General features: G+C 37.1%; 1 protein-coding gene across 7 annotated transcripts in view; it reads right to left on the bottom strand.

Annotated features, from left to right (window-relative positions):
• Rbms1 (RNA binding motif single stranded interacting protein 1) overlaps nucleotides 1–19,619 on the bottom strand; it is a 229,002-nt gene that overhangs the window by 41,986 nt on the left and 167,397 nt on the right. For all 7 annotated transcript variants that reach the window (XM_048345347.1, XM_048345349.1, XM_048345351.1 and 4 more), the window contains exons 3-4: nucleotides 10,291–10,349; nucleotides 754–845 (exon numbers count right to left, since the gene is read on the bottom strand). In XM_048345347.1, coding sequence (XP_048201304.1) covers nucleotides 754–845; nucleotides 10,291–10,349 — 151 coding nt within the window. The remainder of the gene's footprint in view (nucleotides 1–753; nucleotides 846–10,290; nucleotides 10,350–19,619) is intronic.

The following is a 19,619-nucleotide window of genomic DNA, read 5'->3' as shown; positions in this document are numbered from 1 at the left end:
AAATTCAACTCTATTTAAAGTCCCAAATTATAATATTCTAGATTTTAGATAAACACCATGGAGGGAAATAATCACAAAAAAATTTTCAGAGACAACTTCAGGCCTTTTGGTGTGAATACTATGCTAAAATACTTCTCAAACACGAAGCACATGATATTCATCATCTACTTTTAACATTTTAGGCATATTTGGAACCCACAGGAATGTTTTTCAATAAGAATTCTAGAATGTGAAAGTTCACCAAAAAGGTCTTGAAAAAATTTCTTATGGAACTACTAAAACATAGACTTAAATCCCATAAATAATGTGTTTAAAACGTCCAATTATTACATCGATATAACAGCATCTGTAGCTTGTTGCATTCAAGTACTAATTTGTATGAAGTCATGTATGTGCCAGTTATATACTCCATTATGGCATTCTTTTGAAATGCATCTAATATGTATAAATTCCTTGAGCACTGAAAATTTAAAACTGATTTTAGAATACAGTCCAGACCTTAAAACAATTCTAAATTCTGGATTACCTGAAAAAAATCTGGTGCGATTTCTTGATGTACTTATGGATTGTATCATTTACTCTGCACATTATACTCTTGCAAATCCTCTACACATTAAATTGAGGGAAATAAATGTCTGTCACAATGGCTACTAAGGCCATTGGCAGCACAGGACAGGTATGGTGAAGGGAGAACGTGAGTGGTGATGGGAAGTGCAGCTGTGCCAGGCTTCAGGGGTGACATTCTCCATTTACCTTTGCCATCTGAGCTTGAACTCCACTGGCCTTCAGGGCAGACACAGCTTTCTGAGCTGCTGCAGGACTGTCGAAGTCGACAAAACCATAACCTGAAATTTGAAACAGACTTGGTTATTTTATGCTAGAGTAAGAGGGTGATGCTTCCCTTTGTTTCTGAGGCATGCAACAGATATGGGCATGTCCTGAGAGTGTTTCCACAGCTATGGTGCTGTGGCTTCCTGAGTAGGACTATTTGCCCTAAGTTTATCATGGGCCAGATACTCTCTTCAAAGTAGAGGGCTGGAAGGCTGAAGGGGAGAACTTTGTCCTAGTTCAGATCTAGAGTTACAGAGAAACAAAAGGCATCTGCACACCAAGGTTTATATATATATATATATATATATATATATATATATATATATATATATATATATATATATATTTATCAAACTGAATTACAGAGAGGTTACAGTTTCATACATTAGGCATTGGATACATTTCTTGTACTGTTTGTTCCCTCATTCCACTCTCCCTTCTCCTTTTCCTTCCCCCCTCCATGAGTTGTTCAGTTCATTTACACAAGTTTTGCAAGTATTGCTTTTGTAGTTGTCTTTTTTTACCCAGTGTCTCTTGATTTTGGTATTCACTTCCAATTTCCTTGTTCTAATACCAGTATACCTGGTTTCCAATATACTCAGATAAGATACAGAGAAAGTGTAGGTACAACCACAGGAAGGTGATACAAGGAGATCATCAATAATAGAGGCTACAGTTACATATGGCATGTTGAAAGTAGTTACAACTGTGATATAACAATCGTTTCCATAACATGGAGTTCATTTCACTTAGCATTATCTTATGTGTTCGTAAGGGCTCCTGTGATCCTCTGCTAAACCTGTGCTAAATATTCCCTATAAGGGAGACCATACAGTCTATGTTTCTTTGGGTCTGGCTCACTTCACTTAGTATAACTTTTCCAAATCCTTCCATTTCCTTACAAATGGGGCAATGCCATTCTTTCTGATAGAGGCATAAAATTCCATTGTGTATATGTACCACATTTGCCTGATCCATTCTTTTACTGAGGGGCATCTGGGTTGGTTCCAGATTCTAGCCATGACAAATTGCGCTGCGATGAACACTGTTGTGCTGGTGGCTTTAGTGTGATTATGTTTGTGGTGTTTTGGATAGATACCCTAACGTGGGGCTGCTGGGTCACAGGGGAGTTCTATGTTTAGCCTTCTGAGGAATCTCCATACCACTTGCCAGAGTGGCTGAACCAGTTTACATTCCCACCAACAATGAAGTAGGGTTGCCTTTTGGCCACATCTCCTCCAACAGTTGTTATTGTTAGTTTTCTTGATATAGGACATTCTTACTAGGGTGAGATGGAATCTCAGTGTTGTTTTGATTTGTATTTCTTTTATGGACAGTAATGTAGAGCACTTTTTCATATGCCTATTGGCCATTCTCATTTCCTCATCAGAGAAGTCTCTTTTTAAGTCTCTAGCCCACTTGATGAAGGGGCTATTGGTTCTTTGCAGTTTTGTTTTGGAGGAAGGTAATTTTTTTAGTTCTGCATATATTTTAGATATAATGCCTTTGTCTGTTGAATGGCCAGCAAAGATCTTCTCCCAATCTGTGGGCTTTCTGTTTATCTTGTGAGCTATGTCCTTTGCCATGCAGAAGCTCTGCAGTTTGATGCAGTCCCATTTGTCTAACTTTTCTTTGATTTGTAGCCTTTCTGGGTCTTTGTTAGGAAAGTTCCGTCCTGTGCCAAGAAGCCCAAGTGTTTCTCCTACTCCTTCGATTAGTGTTTTCATGGTGTCTGTTTTGATTTCTAGGTCTTTGATCCATTTGGAATTGATTTTGGTGCAGGGTGATATATAAGGATCTAGTTTTAGTTTGTTGCATGTGTTGAACCAGCTTTGCCAGCACCATTTGTTAAAGAGGCTATCTTTCTTCCAGATTATTGTTTTAGCTCCTTTATCAAAGATTAAGTAGGCATAGTTCTGTGGGTTCATTTCTGGGTCTTCAATTCTGTTCTATTAGTCTTCAGGCCTGTTCTGGTGCCAATACCAAGCTGTTTTTATTACAATAGCTTTATAATACAGCTTTAAGTTTGGTATTGTAATTCCGCCAGCACCGTTCTTTCTGCTTAGGATTGTTTTTGCTATTCTAGGTCTTTTATTGTTCCATATGAATTTCTGGATTGCTTCCTCTATTTCATTAAAAAATGATGTTGGGATATTAATGGGTATTGCATTGAATTTGTAGATAGCCTTTGGCAATATTGCCATTTTGATTATATTAATCCTCCCAATTCAGGAGCATGGGAGGTTTTTCCATTTCCTTAGTTCTGCCTTAATTTCATTTTTCATGTTTATAAAGTTCTCATCGTAGAGGTCTTTCACTTCTTTGGTTAAGGTTATTCCTAGGTACTTTATGTTTTTTGAGGCTATTGCAAAAGGAGTTGTTTTCCTGATTTCAGCCTCAGTCTTTGGGTCGTTAGCATAGAGAAAGGCTGTTGATTTTTGAGGGTGTATTTTATATCCTGCAACTTTGCCAAAGTTTTGGATCAGCTCTAGTAGCTTGCGGGTAGATTCTATGGGGTTCTTTAGGTACAGGATCATGTCATCTGCAAAGAGAGAAAGTTTAACTACATCTTTTCCTATTTAGATACCCTTCATGTTTTCTTCTTGCCTAATTGCTCTGGCTAGGAATTCTAGTACTATGTTGAAGAGAAGGGGAGAGAGTGGACATCCCTGTCTTGTTCCTGATTTTAAAGGGAATGGCTTTAGTTTTTCACCATTTAGAGTTATGCTTGCTGTTGGTTTGTCATAAACTGCCTTGATTATATTCAGGAATGTTCCCTGTAATCCCAATTTTTTCCAGGGCTTTTAGCATAAATGGGTGCTGGATTTTATCAAACGCTTTCTCCGCATCGAGTGATATAACCATGTGGTTCTTTACCTTGCTTTGGTTGACGTGGTGAATTGCATTAATTGACTTGCATATATTGAACCAACTTTGCATCCCTGGGATGAATCCAGTTTGACTGTGGTGTATGATTTTTTTGATGACCTATTGAAGTCTATTGGCCAGAATTTTGTTGAGAATTTTTGAGTCTATGTTCATCAGGGAAATCGGTCTATATTCCTCTTTCCGTGATGAGTCCCTGCCTGGTTTTGGGATGAGGGTTATACTGGCTTCATAGAATGTGTCTGGTAGTGAACGTTCTCTTTCAATGTCATTGAAGAGTTTGAGAATATTGGTGTGAGTTCTGTTTTGAAGGCCTTGTAGAAACACCAAGGTTTTATTTTATTTTTTCAAATTTTTATTATCAAATTGGTGTACAGAGAGGTTACAGTTTCATACGTTAGGCATTGGATACATTTCTTGTATTGTCTTGTCCCTCATACCACCCTCCCTCCTCCCACTTTCCCTTTCCCCACCTGAGGTGTTCAGTTCACTTACACCAAACAGTTTTGTAAGTATTGCTTTTGTAGTTGTTTGTCTTTTTTTACCCTGTGTCTCTCAATTTTGGTATTCCCTTTCAATTTCCTACTTCCAATACCAGTATACATGGATTCCAATATACTCAGATAAGATTACAGAGATAGTGTAGGTACAACCACAGGAAGGTGATACAAGAACATCATCAATAATAGAAGCTACAGAGAAACACCAAGGTTTTAAAAGTGGGGAAGGAACATCAGACAGTTTTACTTTTTAGAGGCATTGAGGGTTTTTTTTCCCCACATTTTTAAAATTATTTTTAAGTAGCTGTACAAAGGAATTTTTATTTCAAAAAATCAGTTTACGAATATGATTCATCTTGATCAATGTTACCTCTTCCATGATTTTCTCCTTTTCCTCCCAACCCAATACCTCCCTTCTATTTTCTTGATTTTGTAGGATCTGAATTGCATATTATGATAGCATTCCCCCTTCATCTCTTCATCTATCCCCCTCCCACTGACCTTCCCCCAACCTTACAAGTATTCATTTTGTTAGTTGGTGAGTTAGTTTTTCTAAGGAGTTACATCATATGAATTCTTCTCTGCAAATACCATATTTTGGTTAGTACATTTGTGTACAACTGTATATAACTCCGTATTTGTTTACTTCTACATCTATAAATTAGATCTAGGCTTCCACATATGAGGGAAAACATGGATCCTTTGCTTCTCTGGGTCTGACTTATATTTCATTTAATATAATGATGCAGCAAAAAAGATGGAATCATCCCACCAAGCTGAAACATGTCAGAAGCAAAATTATATTTATTCTATAGGTCAAACCTTCTTAACATGAGTTAAGTACAACCATTAGTAGAAGCATTGCTATAAATATGACATAATTACATCTTATACCTGATTAAAAGTATTTATTCATTACATCCTTTCAAAATAAGGAATGAAATGGAAAGACTTCCAGATACCCCAAATAGTTGTTTGAGTACTTTGTGCCCTGAAGTCTCAAAGCAAAACACAATATGATGAAACACATAACTGGCCGAGAGGCTGTGGTTTATAGCTTATTTATCATAGTCCCACAAACATTTTATGGAGCTGGTCATCTGTTTTCTCAGGCCACAACAAATCAAAACAGGAAATTGGGGGAAAAGGGGTTGGAATGAAGGTAGAGCTGCCAAATACACACATGGATGGCAACTCTCAGTGGAAACCAATAAGAAGAAATAGAAAAGAATAAAAAGACCAGGACTCACACAGAGTAAAGACAAATGGCTCTGAGAATCTAATAGAACCTGTGTACCTTACTGTAATAAAATAGACCATTACTGAAAGAAAGGTAAACTCTATTTGGTATACTGTTATAGGAACATGGGTCTCAGACAAAATATCAGAGTTGAAATTCATTAAATTAATTTCATTTATTATCATTATCATTATTTGGCAGCGCTAGGCAGGGAATGAACTCAAGGTTTCACACTTGCTCAAGTGTATTATCACTTGAGTCCAGTCCTGTGTGTATGTGTGTGTGGAGAGAGAGAGGAAGGGGGGTGGTTGGGAAAGAGAGAAAGGTTTCTGGGCTTAAAAAACAGTGCCTGGGTGCTATCTCTGAGATTTTTTTTTGCTCAAGGGGTAGTACTCTACGACTTAAGCCATAGCTGTACTTGTAGCTTTTTGGTGGTTAACTGGAGATAAGTCTCGTGGACATTCCTCCCTGAGGTGACTTCAAATATTGATCCTCACATCTTATCTTCCTGAGTAGCTAGCATTACAAGTGTGAGTGATCAGCACATGGCTCTTCAGTCCAGTAATTTGCTTCTTTATTTTTTAGAAACTTTTAAGCATTAGGTATTTTAATAATAAATTTAATGATAATCTGGGCAATAAGTAAATTCAATAAATTTCCATGTCATGGGTACAAACAGTTTTATAATACTCAGGAGTTATCTCCCAAACACTGAGTTGCTGGGCTTTTTTTTTTTTTTTTTTTGATTGTGATTTTAAAGGTGATTACAGAGAGGTTAAGTAAAGAGTACATTTCTTTTTGGACAACGTCACCTCTTCCCTCACTCTCTTCCAGTTTTCCCCTCCCATTCCCCACATACAAGTTGAACAGTTCATTTTCAATATAGTGTCCGCTGAGTACCATTGCTGTTTTCATCCCTCCATTTCTGTGAGCACTTTCACTTTTAATTAATTAATTAATTAATTAATTATAGTCTCACACTTTACCCCTGTGGTTATTCTCCAACTTCTATCTGTCTAGCAGCTCAAATTACATCTGGCTTGTTTTTGAGGTAGAATATAAACCATGATCTTTCAGACTCTAGTTCCTGAGTAGCTGGGATTACAGCCATTTTTCATCATGCTTTGTCCCCAAAATTAATTTAAAATGAATAAGTATATTTTGAGGTTGTATAGAAGGGGGGCAGCCTACTGTTTATATCCAGGTGTTATGAGGAAATATTAATTTAGACAGTATTTTATTAATATTAAAAGTAACAGATATGCAGACAAGGAGTGAAACAGACAGCCTGAGAGTCTGGTTACTTTAGCAGCATTAGTACCCAAAATACATAATAAAAGAGTAGACTATTGATTACAAAAATAGATGTTTTAGAAGAGATGAATGTTAAAGCCAAAGCAAGAAGCAGCTTCTTTGTATTACTTGGAATTGGACTGAAATAGGCTTAATTTGAACAGTAGAGAAATACCTAAGTTAGGGAGAAAAAGAAAGTTGATCTAGGCCAAAGCCAAGGATATTTACTACTCAACTTCTGGGTTAGGAATTAGGTTAAACATATTTGGAGTGTTATTTTAGAAATCTGTTTAGTTTAATATACAATATTGTACAGCTGTAGACACACACACAGACATACACACAGACACAAAGACACACACACACACACACACATGCATACACACACACACAAGTGCTCCCTACCACTTTTCTTCACTGCTATCCACAAACACAGTTTCAGCAGGATGTAAATGAACACTCAGCTACACTGAAATGGTATGGCTTCTACTGATAAGATATTTAGCTTTCCCCCCTCAATTTTGCTATTGCCAATAAAATGAACAGATCTTAGATATAATTGTTCTTTAAGTTACAATCCACTCAGATAATATGAATGTTCTTTTCACCTATTTTCTTAATAAGAGATACAAGTGATTGTTGTATTTAGTTGTTTACCCCCTTTTCTGGCCTTTGTTGAATCCTGCTCTAACACTTTGTAATTATTTGTTGAAGATAACTATAACAGTTAAGCATGCAACCTGGTGCTGTTTTCTCTATATTACTTTAAAGTAAATAGCATACTGAATAAACTTTGAATTATGTAGGGTCTATGGATTAAAGAACACAAATGTAGAAAAAGGTCTTTGAAGGTGAGGGTCACTGAAATACCATGAAGATCCTCTCACCAAACTTCTGCAGAGACTTTTCAGGATCGAGGATTAAGAAGAGTTACACTAGTCTTGCTCACTGAAATCCAAGCTCTCTCTCCCCATAGTGTAATACCTAAATCATGAGAATTGCTATGTTCTCTGTTTTTGTTTTTGTTCCTAGGAAATTGCTCTTGCTTGTATTTTTCCTTGTTCTGACTTATCTCCACTTATTTTTACTAATGAATGAGTATATATGTATGCTGGTTTTATACGCTTAGTATTGATGCTTAGTTTCACAATCAACCCTTTGTGAGGGTTGTTTTTTTTTTGTCCTGAACTACCACATACAACATTACCAGTAAATTTAAATGCTTTTTGCTGATATAACTCTTAAAAATGCAATATAAAAATAATAATTGGATCTTCAACAGCTAAGATACATGTTTTTCAGACTTAAAAAGTTTTCTTTAATTTTGTTCAAAAGTGATTCCAAGATACAATTTGTGACAAAAAAAGTTCTACAACATTGTAAGATCTTTATTTTCCATGCACATCATTCTTGACTTAATTTCTAAGAGTTAAGTGTATAACAAAGTTGCTGCAGAAGCACTTTTCATGTACTTTGTAATCTAGTGTATATTTATCTATTCATCTATCAATTTGTCATCTTTCTATTTGTACATACTCACCTGCTTACCATGACAAGCTATCTTAAATAACACCTTATCTAACTTTACTATGAATCAAATTGTTATTTTTCCTCATTTGTCTTAATATTGCTCCTCTCCTCCAAACACTTTCATTTTGGCTTCTAGAACTTTTCAACCCATTCTTGCTGACCCTTGCCCCTCCCCTCTAGACATCTGCTGACACTCACTGTCTGCAGGCTATAAGAGGAAGACAGCCCTGGAGGGTATTATCATTAGTCCACAACAGGGCAGTGTCTTCCAAAATCCCCATGTGAAGGGAAGGTCCATAAGAATTTCAAATAAGTTCTGACTTACACCTGATTTTATTGAGAAGCCCCACAAATCTTTGGATACTTTCCAACAGTTTGCAATATGGTGATATGTGTTTGGTATTTGATATTAGGTTTATCATTAGTTCGTTTTTAGCCATCCCTGTATTTGGTCATGACAAGCATACTGTGGGATCAGTATCTTAGGGAATGGGCTGCACAGTGATGTTTTTTGGTGCAGGGTAAGGTGGAGCATTTCAACAGGGAGACCTCTAGGGCCTTTCTTTCATTTAATACAGAAGCTCTGCTTTTTTAGCATACTGAGCTGCTACATAAGATTTCTTTTGTGGCAGAGAAGAAAAAGAGCGAATGGATGGTAAGGCTAAAACCACTTATCAATTATGATTTCTCTCTTGGTTTGAAACAACCTTTTGAAATGAGCTTTCTGTTTTGTGCCTGCAAGCGTCTACTTTTCTTCATAAAACCAAAAGATTTTTATTTTCTGTGTTGCGGCTTCCCCAAATCATTTATGAATGCTAAATAACACTAATCTTGGCAACTAAGTGTACGCATTTCCATCTACAATTTGACTTTCTCCTAGTTTAATTCATTTTAAATATTTATTGGGTAGCATTTTCCATAAAGCACACTCTATTCTCTGTCCCAAGGCAAAACTGCCTTAATGTGCCATGTTGATTAAACATGGGCTTAGATACTTTCCACAATAGCTCCTTTAAATCTAGGCACTTTGAAGAAGAGACAGAAATACAATGAACCACTTCAAGTCTAGATTAAAGGAAATGGTTGGCTTACAAGGAGAGGCCCTACTGTGGGGTTCATTTATGTTCCACTGCCCTGTCCCTACTTCTTGAAAAAACTAGGGTCTAATTAATGAGGAGATTTGCCTTCTCTGCCCATTCCTGTCAACCTTACTTGAATTCATGGGGTCAGTAGTTAGATTCAAAGTCAGCTGACTCCATTCTTCCCTTTTCCTAGAAATCACATGCCATGCCTATTGTTAAGATGCTGGATCATTAAAAGTCACAACCATACAGCATCTGTGCGGCCTACTGTAGATGCCACCCCTCGCAGTTCATGGAGCTGGATGAGCTCATCCTAATTACATGGAAAACTGAAGGTCAGTGCATCAAATTAATGCAGCAGCATATTTCAAAGGGGTGCATGACCCCCCCTCCCTGGTACAATTTGGTCAGTGAAAAATGGGTCTCTCCTTCCCGCTGCCAATATTGTCAACAGGCATTCAGCAGAGAACAATTGGGAGTATTGAAACATGTAATTAAGTACTGCTTAAAACTACTCTATTCTAATTAATAGAGCCAATTTGCACAATATGTAATCTTTTCAGTTCTTTAGTACAGTCCAATGGTCTTCAGTAAGCAGCTCTAATCTCCTCAGGCTCAGGAAAGAAAAGCTATTTTCTAACTCTATCCCTTTTTAAAAGCAAGGGCTAAATGCCAGCTAGTATTTTGCATGTTAACTCTACTGGTGCCAAATCTGGAATTCTGGCAAACTGTTATTCACTGTTGGGTTTCCAGCCAAAACTTAAACCAGGGACAAAACAAACGTAAGCAACAAGCTGATATTGTGCAAGACAGAAAGAGGGTGACATAGGAGATTTGCTTTTTAATAAACTGGGGGTCATTTTGAAAGTTCATTTCATCATTTTTCTAAGGCTATGGTTTAGGAAATAATCAGTCACAAAAATCATACCTTTGCATTTGTTTGTTGTCTTATCCAAAATTGCCTTTGTGGAGACTATTTTGCCATATCTGAAAAAGCAAAAGACGAAGAAGTTATAAGGAACTCTTATCAATGTCTAAGTCCAAAGAACATGCATATTTTTCAAACATCTGCAAGCTTTAAAGTACAAAGTGTGCTTTACTAAGGGGTAGGCCATGGGAATTCTAAATTTCAAACTAAACTGCAAAAAGGGAATGGCCAGGTTTCTCCTTCTGAGTCTTTGGATTATAGCTTGATGTTTGGCTTTGAAGAACAGGTAGTTACCTGACAGACTAGGGGAAAATAGGAAATCAGTACTCTAAAAAATATTGTCCTCTAATAACACTGTCTGTAGTCAAATACAAAGAGAAATACAAGGCAACAGAGAGATTAAAGTTCTCTGACCCACACAGTCTTTATGAAACAGTAACAGTGGAAAAGCTGCCTGCATTATTCTATTTATTTTGGCTTTGCAGACAGAGCTGCCTGGCTACAGATCACAGAACTGAGGGTGTGCATGTGCATATGTTTAACAAATTTAATAGGAACAAACAGGTCCCTTCTTTTTAAACCAAAGACTTTTGTGGGGAGGGACGGCTGGTGCTGGGGCTTGAACTCAAGGCTTGGGCTCTATCCTTGAGAATATTTTTTTTTTTTTCAGGCCTAGCACTCAACCACTTGAGCCACACTTTTAGCTTTTTGGTGGTTATTTGGATATAAGAATCCCATGGACTTTCATGCTCTGGTTGGCTTCTAACCCTGATCCTCAGATCTCAGCCTCCTGAGTAGCTAGGATAACAGTCTGAGCCACCAGCACCTGGCTTAAACTAAAATATTTTATATTACTTGAACACCACTTCTAACTCACTGATAATAATCACACAGTCTATTAAGGGGTGAGAATGTACTTGTATAAAAGAAACAGACAACTGAGACTATAAAACAGTAACTGGTGTGCTTGAATGTGTTCAAATTACTTAGTGTGTCATAGAAGTTGGGGAGATGGAAAAATGCAGGATATTAAAATTTAGTGCATTGCTTCTGAAACTAAAGTGGCAATGTAATTTAAATATACACACTGAGTCAATGCCCTCTTATAGTGTAAACCTTGAAGCAAACAACTCTCATTTATGTTGATCTTTTACAAATTAATTTTTAAAACTTGTTTTAAAAATCATAGTAAGACTTTGGGAAATGCACATAACTTTGTGAGGCTTAGGTTTCCTCACTTATGTATGGCAACATTCCAAATTCTATTTTTCTATAAATCAACTTAACAATTTTCCCATTTGCTGTTTTATACCCATCTTGTGATTGATTTGAGAGAATGGAGTTTATGTGGCTGGGGATAGCTCAGTGACAGAGCTATCACTAGCCTGAACAAAGTCTTGAGTTCTATTCCTAGCTACCCTTTCCTGCCCAGTCAACAGAAAGACAGGCGCTGGTTCATGCCACTACTCAGGATTATAGAATTCTAGCTACTTGGGAGTTTGAGATTGAAAAGACAGAAGTTTGAGGTCTACCCAGGCATACATATAAGATCAACTAATAGCTGGTTTGGTGCTGCACACCAGATACTGCAGCTACATGGGAGGCCGAGCTGAGGAGGATCATACTTCCAGGATAACCTGGGAGAAAAGCACTGGTTATAAATGCACTTCAGTAGAAAAAGTAAGGCATGGTGGCAATACACCTGTCATCTAAGCTGTGGGAAATGTAAAAGCAAGAGCCTATCTGGAAAATCACCATATGGAAAAAAAAAAAAAGGCAGGAGGTTTGGCTAGCAGTAGAGCACCTGGTAAGGTTCTATCTTCAAACCCTAGTATTTCAAAAAGTCAAATGAGCTAAATAATAACAAGAGTCTTGAAAGTTTTAGGAAAATCTAAGTACGTGAGTAGCTTTCCAAACTATTGTGAATATTGCAGACTTCTATTTTATGCATTGAAACCAGGTGAAATGTATTTGGGAAGGAAACAAATGGCTTAAACAACTTCACTCCTCTCTTTTGCCTAATTTTTCATCTTTACAATCTGTGTAATCATGTAGTCAAATGAGGACTAACGAGGCATAAAAAGAAAAGCAATTCAAGGTTCACATGATCGTTCCATCCAACAGGCAAAATGTTGCACAAACACCTTCAATTCTCTGCAGTGATTCTGAGGACTTATAACAATGCTAGCACAGACCACTAAGCCTACAAAAATAATTTTAAAAATCTGAATGATTATAAAAAAATCAAGTGATTTAAAGTCTGCCTTCAAGCAAGCACTTTCTATGTAGATTATATGCCTAGCACTACCAGCATTCTCTCGTTTGCAAGGGTCTCCAATGAAAGCATTTTTAGGTTGCATTCCTGAAGTACACTTTTCCAAAAGTGGAGAAAAGTTTATGTGAGTTCAGATTACAACAAGGGGATTGAGTGACACGGGAGTGAGAGATTATGTTTGAGGACTCAGAAGACAAGATCTTTTGTCAACCATACAGAATGCCATTTCTGTGAAGGTAAGGGGCTGCCCTTCCACTTCTGGCATTGCCTTCAGCACTGAACATCAGGAAAGACATGGAGATGAACGAGTAGGGAAAGGGTCAGGGCTCTGGATAGCCATACCCCTTCTACACCTTGTGGCTCTTTTTGATTTCTGTTACAGGTGACGATTGTCTTCCATTCCTATCCATGTCTCATGTTTCTTTCTTCCCCTCTGGGGCCTGGTAATCCTGAGTATGAGTCTCATTCCACCTTTCTTCACCTTCTTTCAGAGGTTGAGTTTTTTTTGTTTTTTGTTTTTGCGTTTTAAGTCCTCTTCTTTCTCTTGCACTGGGTACCTTTGTCAGGTTTAGCATTTGATTATCAACCCTTCCTTTTCTTAGGGAATTCATGGATTTCCCCTGATGATGCCCATTTCTCCTTCCTGGCTATTGAAATCCCATCAGCTCTTTGGCATTTGTCTTTATTTCTTTCTACTTAAATGTCCTAATATTACATTAAGATATGTAAAGTCCCATCTTTTTCCAAATCCCATCTTTACCAGCACCCCTAATATACTCCCCACCCCCTCCTCTCTGTATCTCTTTTCATTCACTTGCACTGTCCCTCCTCCAGTCCTCTACCAAGCTAGGTCAGTAGCATTTAGTCATTTCCAAGTCTAATCAGTCCACAATCTGCTGAGCTTTATCTTTGATGTTTCAAAAATTTGCTTCTTCCTATACTGCCGAGACCTATGCAAAAGCATGTAAAAGTTTTCTCAGCCTCTTGTCCTTCCAAGAGGACCTGGCTGGTATTAATTAACCCCAAACACTACTTTTAAACATATCCCTTCCTCTCATCTGCACATTAGTCCTTTCTACCCATGCTCCATCCTGAAGGACTCACTCAAACATCATCTTTTCTTTGAAAACATCCCTAATCTCTACAACCATTTAGCTGGCTATTATATAAAAAGACAGAGAAGGGATTACATTTATTGAGTTCCTACTTATGTTCTTGGCACTGGGCCAATTACTCTGCATGGATGATGTCATGTTCTTCACAGTCTTATGAGGAAAATGTTATTATTACCTATTTTGCCTGGAAACCTAAAGCTCAAAAATTAAGTGTCTTAAATTCTCACTGATTTATCTATGAAATTATTTTAAGAAGCAATGTTTTCTTTATACTCTGAAAGTAAGGAAGGAGAGGAACAGAACACATGCGATCCTTTGGTGGCATTGAAATTCTTTTTTTTTCAAGTCCAAGTAATTCTTTTTTATTTTAATTATAAGAAACAAACAAAATTGAAAGAAGAAGGAATAAGAAAACAGAAAAGAGAGATTTCTGTATCTGTTTTACTTTCTATTGTGGTTTTCATGAAGATTTGTGAGTTAAAATTGAGGACCACGATTTCCCAGAAAATTGGAAGATGGTTTTCATTCTGTCCATATGACTACTCATTGCTGGCTTTGTGTAAACAAGTGGGTCAGGAAGCTGCTTATCTAGGGTCACCTGAGGGGTGCTGAAGGGTTTCCTCTTGTGAAACACCTTCTCTTTGGGGGTGGTTCACTTATTTGCATCACTCACAGCCAAAACACTCCCATAGAAATACAGAGCCATTCCTGGAAGATGTGACACTAAATCACACATGCTCTGGTTAACTCGGGGGGTACTGTGGGATGGGACACAGAACAAGTAGTTCAGATGGCATGAAAAAAAGGACCAGGAAGATCTGCACTATGGAGCAGAACCCTCTGTTCAAATGCTATCTCAAGGAAGAGGACAAGTGAGTGGCAGGACAGAGAGCAATCACTAACTCCCTCTGCTAGTAATATTTGTAGAAAGATTTAATAATGGGAGAGATATTACTGATAATTAACATTTAATCTATTTTCAAATACCAGTGTCTATAAGATCCACAGGTATCTGGGTACAAAATTCAGAAAGCTACCACATTTTCCTCTCCTCCTCTTCCTATCTGCACCTAAATTTCTTTAAAAATAACCCTTAAAGAAAAGGAACAGACAATACACTGAGACAAACAGGCTCCCTGACTGGGGATTTCACACTCTAAGAACACCATGGAGGTACATATGCAAGAATGCAAGTCATAGAATTTTATGGAAATCAATGTCTGTGAAGATTCTTCAGGTCTTTGGGTTTTATCTAGCTTCAAAGTAACAAGGCTCAGACCACAGCTCTGGATACCCAGATTATAATATTCTTTGCTAAGAGTGGATAATCCACTCCAGAGGAAGCTCTGGCAGTGAAAGGATAAAGAGTAATTAAGAGACTTGACTACAGAATAATTAGAATTTCAAAGGGAGGGAGAAAATAACGAATAAAACCTCACATTTAGCTCTGCTGGCCCAAGTGAACATGGCTGATAAGCCCCTTTGCTTAGACTCTACAACAACTCCCTTAGCATTACTCACTTCTCTCCCATTTCCATTTATAACATAGTCTTCTTTTATCTGCTATGATACAAAATCAAATATATTTTAGTTTGAGCTTTCTAATTTTTCTCCCCTGCCCCCAATATTTAGTCCCTCTTAAATTCTACCTTTCTCATAAACTTAGTTTAATTGTAAAAGTATACACATTAGAAGTTATGCTATGGTTCAAGTGCTAGAGCACTAGTCTTGAGTTGAAGAGTTCAGAGACAGCACACAGGCCCAGAGTTCAAGCCCCATGAACAACAAAACAAACAAACAAATAAAAGTAATATACATTATTTTAATTAGAAAGCAGAAAAGTAGTTTGGAAAATTTAAATTAACAGAAACTTGGATATGAATATTAGTGAATATTAGTGCAAATCCTTACAGATTCTCTAATATGTATTTCTCTCTCTCTCTGTGTGTGTGTGTGTGTGTGTGTGTGTGTGTGTGTGTGTGTGTGTACCTCCCCCCCATTTACTAGAGAGCTTGCAGGTGTCCTAGGTACACAGAGGTTTTGGAAACTGGAGTGCAAGCCAACTACCACCAACAGGTGGCGATAATGGTGGGTAAATTATCTTAATAGTGGTCATTTTAGTAGTAGATTTATTTAAGGTATCATGGGGTCATTTGCAGTGTTAGTGTAAGTTTTGGAATATGTTATGAACCTTACTATTAAACTTGAAAAGGCAGTGTAAACCGGTGTTTCTGTGTGTGTAAATAAAAAATACTTTTAAGTTTGTAAAAGGGTCAGGTATTACTCATGCATATAGGATGATGGTTTTATTATTTATTTATTGCAGCAGAAGCTCTCCTGCAGAACAAAGAGGGAGCCTCTTATCCACCTCTCAACCCATGAAAGATGTTAAGCCTTACAAATGACAATAGTCAGGGATGGATTGAAATGAAGACAAAAGTAAGAAAAAAGCCACTCAAAAGCTGATGACCTAGTGAGTTAATTCAGGTAAGAATCTTATGTTTTCTAGGTGATTTAGGTCAGTGTTTTCTCAACAACCAGTTCTGAGCAGGTAGAGTGGTAGCCCTACTTTGTAGATGTGCAACTTGGGAGTGGAACGAATCTACTCAAAGTTACAAAGCTAATAAATAACGAAGATGCAAGGCAGGAAGTTTGCTTTGTAGTTTAAAGGCCATGCATGTTGACAATGGCAAAAACTTTGGTTACCAACCACAGATTGTTCCACAGGTTCAAAGCAATTCCACTTTAATTCTGCACAGCTTCAAATGAGGAAAGGGCAGACTGTCATTGTTAATGTCTGAGACACTGCTGCTGACATTCAAGAAGGAGTCACTTGCCTCCAGACTTCCTAGACAAATAATGTTGGTCCACTTTAGTTAGGTTTAGATCCATGATATAAGTAAGTATCAATGAAGAGGAATCACACTTGGCTCTAAAGCTTCAGAGAATGAACTCACTGATGCACTGCATATAAATGAATTTAAGGATTACAAGCCAAAACTTCTTATAGTTCAGAGTTGTTAGAGAAAAGGAAAACCTATGTATACACATAGGGCTATACCCACACACCCATAACCTCCCATGAATACACAGAAGGAACTGTGGATGCACTTTGCTAGCTTGCCTTTTTTGTTGCTCTATTATTATTTTTCATTGGCTTCTCAGAAAAAGGAAATTTCCTAAAATTTGCTTTAGCTTTTCTAACAGTGATGGGACAGAGGAAGGAAAACACAGTATAAAAAATGACATCTGTTTAGTTAATAGCAAAGTTTATTGGGGAATAAAGCTTAAAGTAAAATGAAAGTAAGAGAAATACTTTATCCACATTAGGCTGAATTCTCCCTAATAGTGAAAATTGTTTATTTGGCAAAGAATTTCAAACAGATTCTATTAGGCTTTACTTTTGTTCACTCTGATGATTTTCATGATATCTTGAGACTTTTCCAGGAAATAAAAGTATTTCCGGTGTAAAAAGTTACTCTATTTTTTTCATTTCCCTTTTTTTTCGCCCTGCCTGCTTCTGTTGTATGTGTTTTTATTAATAAATGATTGCTGGTATATAGAGAACAGGAAACTGTATCTTATGTAGTTGGAATTGAAGCCAGGGTTTCAAGAAGGAGAATGCCTGGCAAGAAAAGCTACTGCAGAGCTAAAGGTCAGAGAGAACTGAAATTCTGAAGGTGAATGGATCACAGGAAAGATAAGTATCACCATAAAGGAGAATCCAAGTCAAGAAATCAACCCACTCATATTTATAGAATGACTTATACTATGCCCTTCTCCATGCCAGCCTATGAAAAATGTATACGGTAACACACCTGCCAGTGAATGGACAATCCATTGGGGAATGTGAGCATTTTTTCATACTAAAACCCATCTTAGTGCTAAAATAAAAATATGAGAGCTTGTATAATAAATGCTCACCAAAGGGATAATAAGCATAGAAAAAAATGTCACGTTGGACAAGAAAGACAGGGGAAAGCAATTCCAGGTGGGCTATGAAGGATATGTGAGAGGAACAGAAACTAAGTCTGAAATAGTCCCATGGTGACCCTTTGGTTCCAGGAAAAGGAGAAAGGAAACAGAATGTGGCTGGAAATTTCATAACTGCAGTCTGAAATGACACAAGCAAGATTTTAGTAAGATTAATGAAAAAGCTTATGCTCCAAGATTAGCAAAAAGAGGTGTCACATATTATTTTTTAGCCTTTTTCTTTGTGTGCTATAGCAATAATACTCATGGCTCAAGAAATTAAAATCTGGCTGGATGAGGAGAGCTGCGAGAATTGAAGCATGAAAAAGCACTAAAGGGGTAGGGAGGGGTGTAGATTTAAGACAAAGCACATCTCTATAGAAGTCTTTTGCTCTATTTGCCATCTGAGAAAAAGAATCCATGGAAGACAGTATGGAGAGCCATGGCATCTGTGAATTTGGAGACAAGGGGAGGAAACTATCAAGCTCACTTCTCTAAACATTCCGGACAAAGCAGTGATTTTTGGTTAGCTCCAGTGACAGACTCCAACCCTGAGGTATGGAGATGACTGAGTGTAAGTTCAGAACATCCACATGGGGTCTTGCATAGTATCTTCTTTAGCTAGACTGGCCGCCTGATGGAGAATAAATCACATCTTCCAAACAAGTAGTAGGGCTCAATTTTTCAAGAGAAAACACATACATCTACAAATCCAATTTTTCACAACTTGAGTTTTAAGATAAATACTTCCTTTCAGTACAAATGAAATTGGCCATTTGTACCCAGATTTTGGGACTAATGAACCTCGCCCTAAATTTTGAATCATACTCAGTAAGTAGCCTAATTAGCACTCCTGATGAAAACTATGTTGATTTAAAGAGTAGATAAAGGTAACAATTGATGCTTTTTTTCTCCCATATATAGTTTGAACTAAAATGCTCATACCAAATGAACATTAGAACTCATTCCAAACAGCCAAAGTACAGCTGTTTCTGCCATACTCTGAAAAAACATACAGTCTCTCTTCTAAATGAAAACAACACTATAAAGCATTTCATTTATTACATACTATTATGGTTTAGTATTTATTCTATGATATGCAATCAAGGTAAAGTGGCTTTATGCTATTTTATGGCTTTTTAAAAGTACGCAGCACAGCAGAGGTAATTTACATTATTTATGTCAATATTTTTTCAACACAAGTCATTGTACTGAAGCACTTAAGGGTACAGTCACAGATAGCCAGACTGAAATTAGTGTTCCTAAGGACTAATAAGCCATGGGACATATTACACACTCAAAACGAAACCTAGGATCTTGTAAGTAAAATGCATTATTATCTATTATAAAAATGAACCCTTAAAAGTTTCCAAGACTAATTAATATCTGACATTTAATACAAACTTACTATAGAAAGTTTTTATTTTCTGAATTGAATCAGCAGTGATTGTTCCCTCATTGTTTTCTTTCCTCACCAAAACCTGTATTGTATTTTGTTCTGATAATCTAGCTTTCATGGGTATGTAAATAGATCTATATGTATATGTATATAGTGATTTATTCAGAAGGAAGACATGGCAGAATTGTCAGAGATTTGTCCTCAAGTGCTAATATGGTGTATGGCCAGCTTTGTGGCAGGGATATATTTGCTGATCCTCCCAGTGATTGACATATATCACATATTTAATAACTAATACATGTTAGTCTTTTCCATCCTCCCCCTGAACAAGGACATCACTGAAAGCTTTGACCTAGATAGAGTACCTACTCACACTAACCAACGTGCTGCAAGCAATTGAGAAGAAGCATACCCTCTATTTTATTTTTCAGCACAGTTACTTATATATTATAAACTTTCAAGGATGTGTTGGTTGAATGCATAAAATGCAAACAGGTAATATACTGTTTCTCCCTAAAAAGTGTTTGGTGTAGGAAATTAAGGGACATTGGCAGTGATAGGAAAAAAG

Source organism: Perognathus longimembris, chromosome 4, assembly GCF_023159225.1.
Source record: "Perognathus longimembris pacificus isolate PPM17 chromosome 4, ASM2315922v1, whole genome shotgun sequence".
NCBI lineage: Eukaryota > Metazoa > Chordata > Mammalia > Rodentia > Heteromyidae > Perognathus > Perognathus longimembris.
This window is presented reverse-complemented; position numbering and strand designations above follow the sequence as displayed.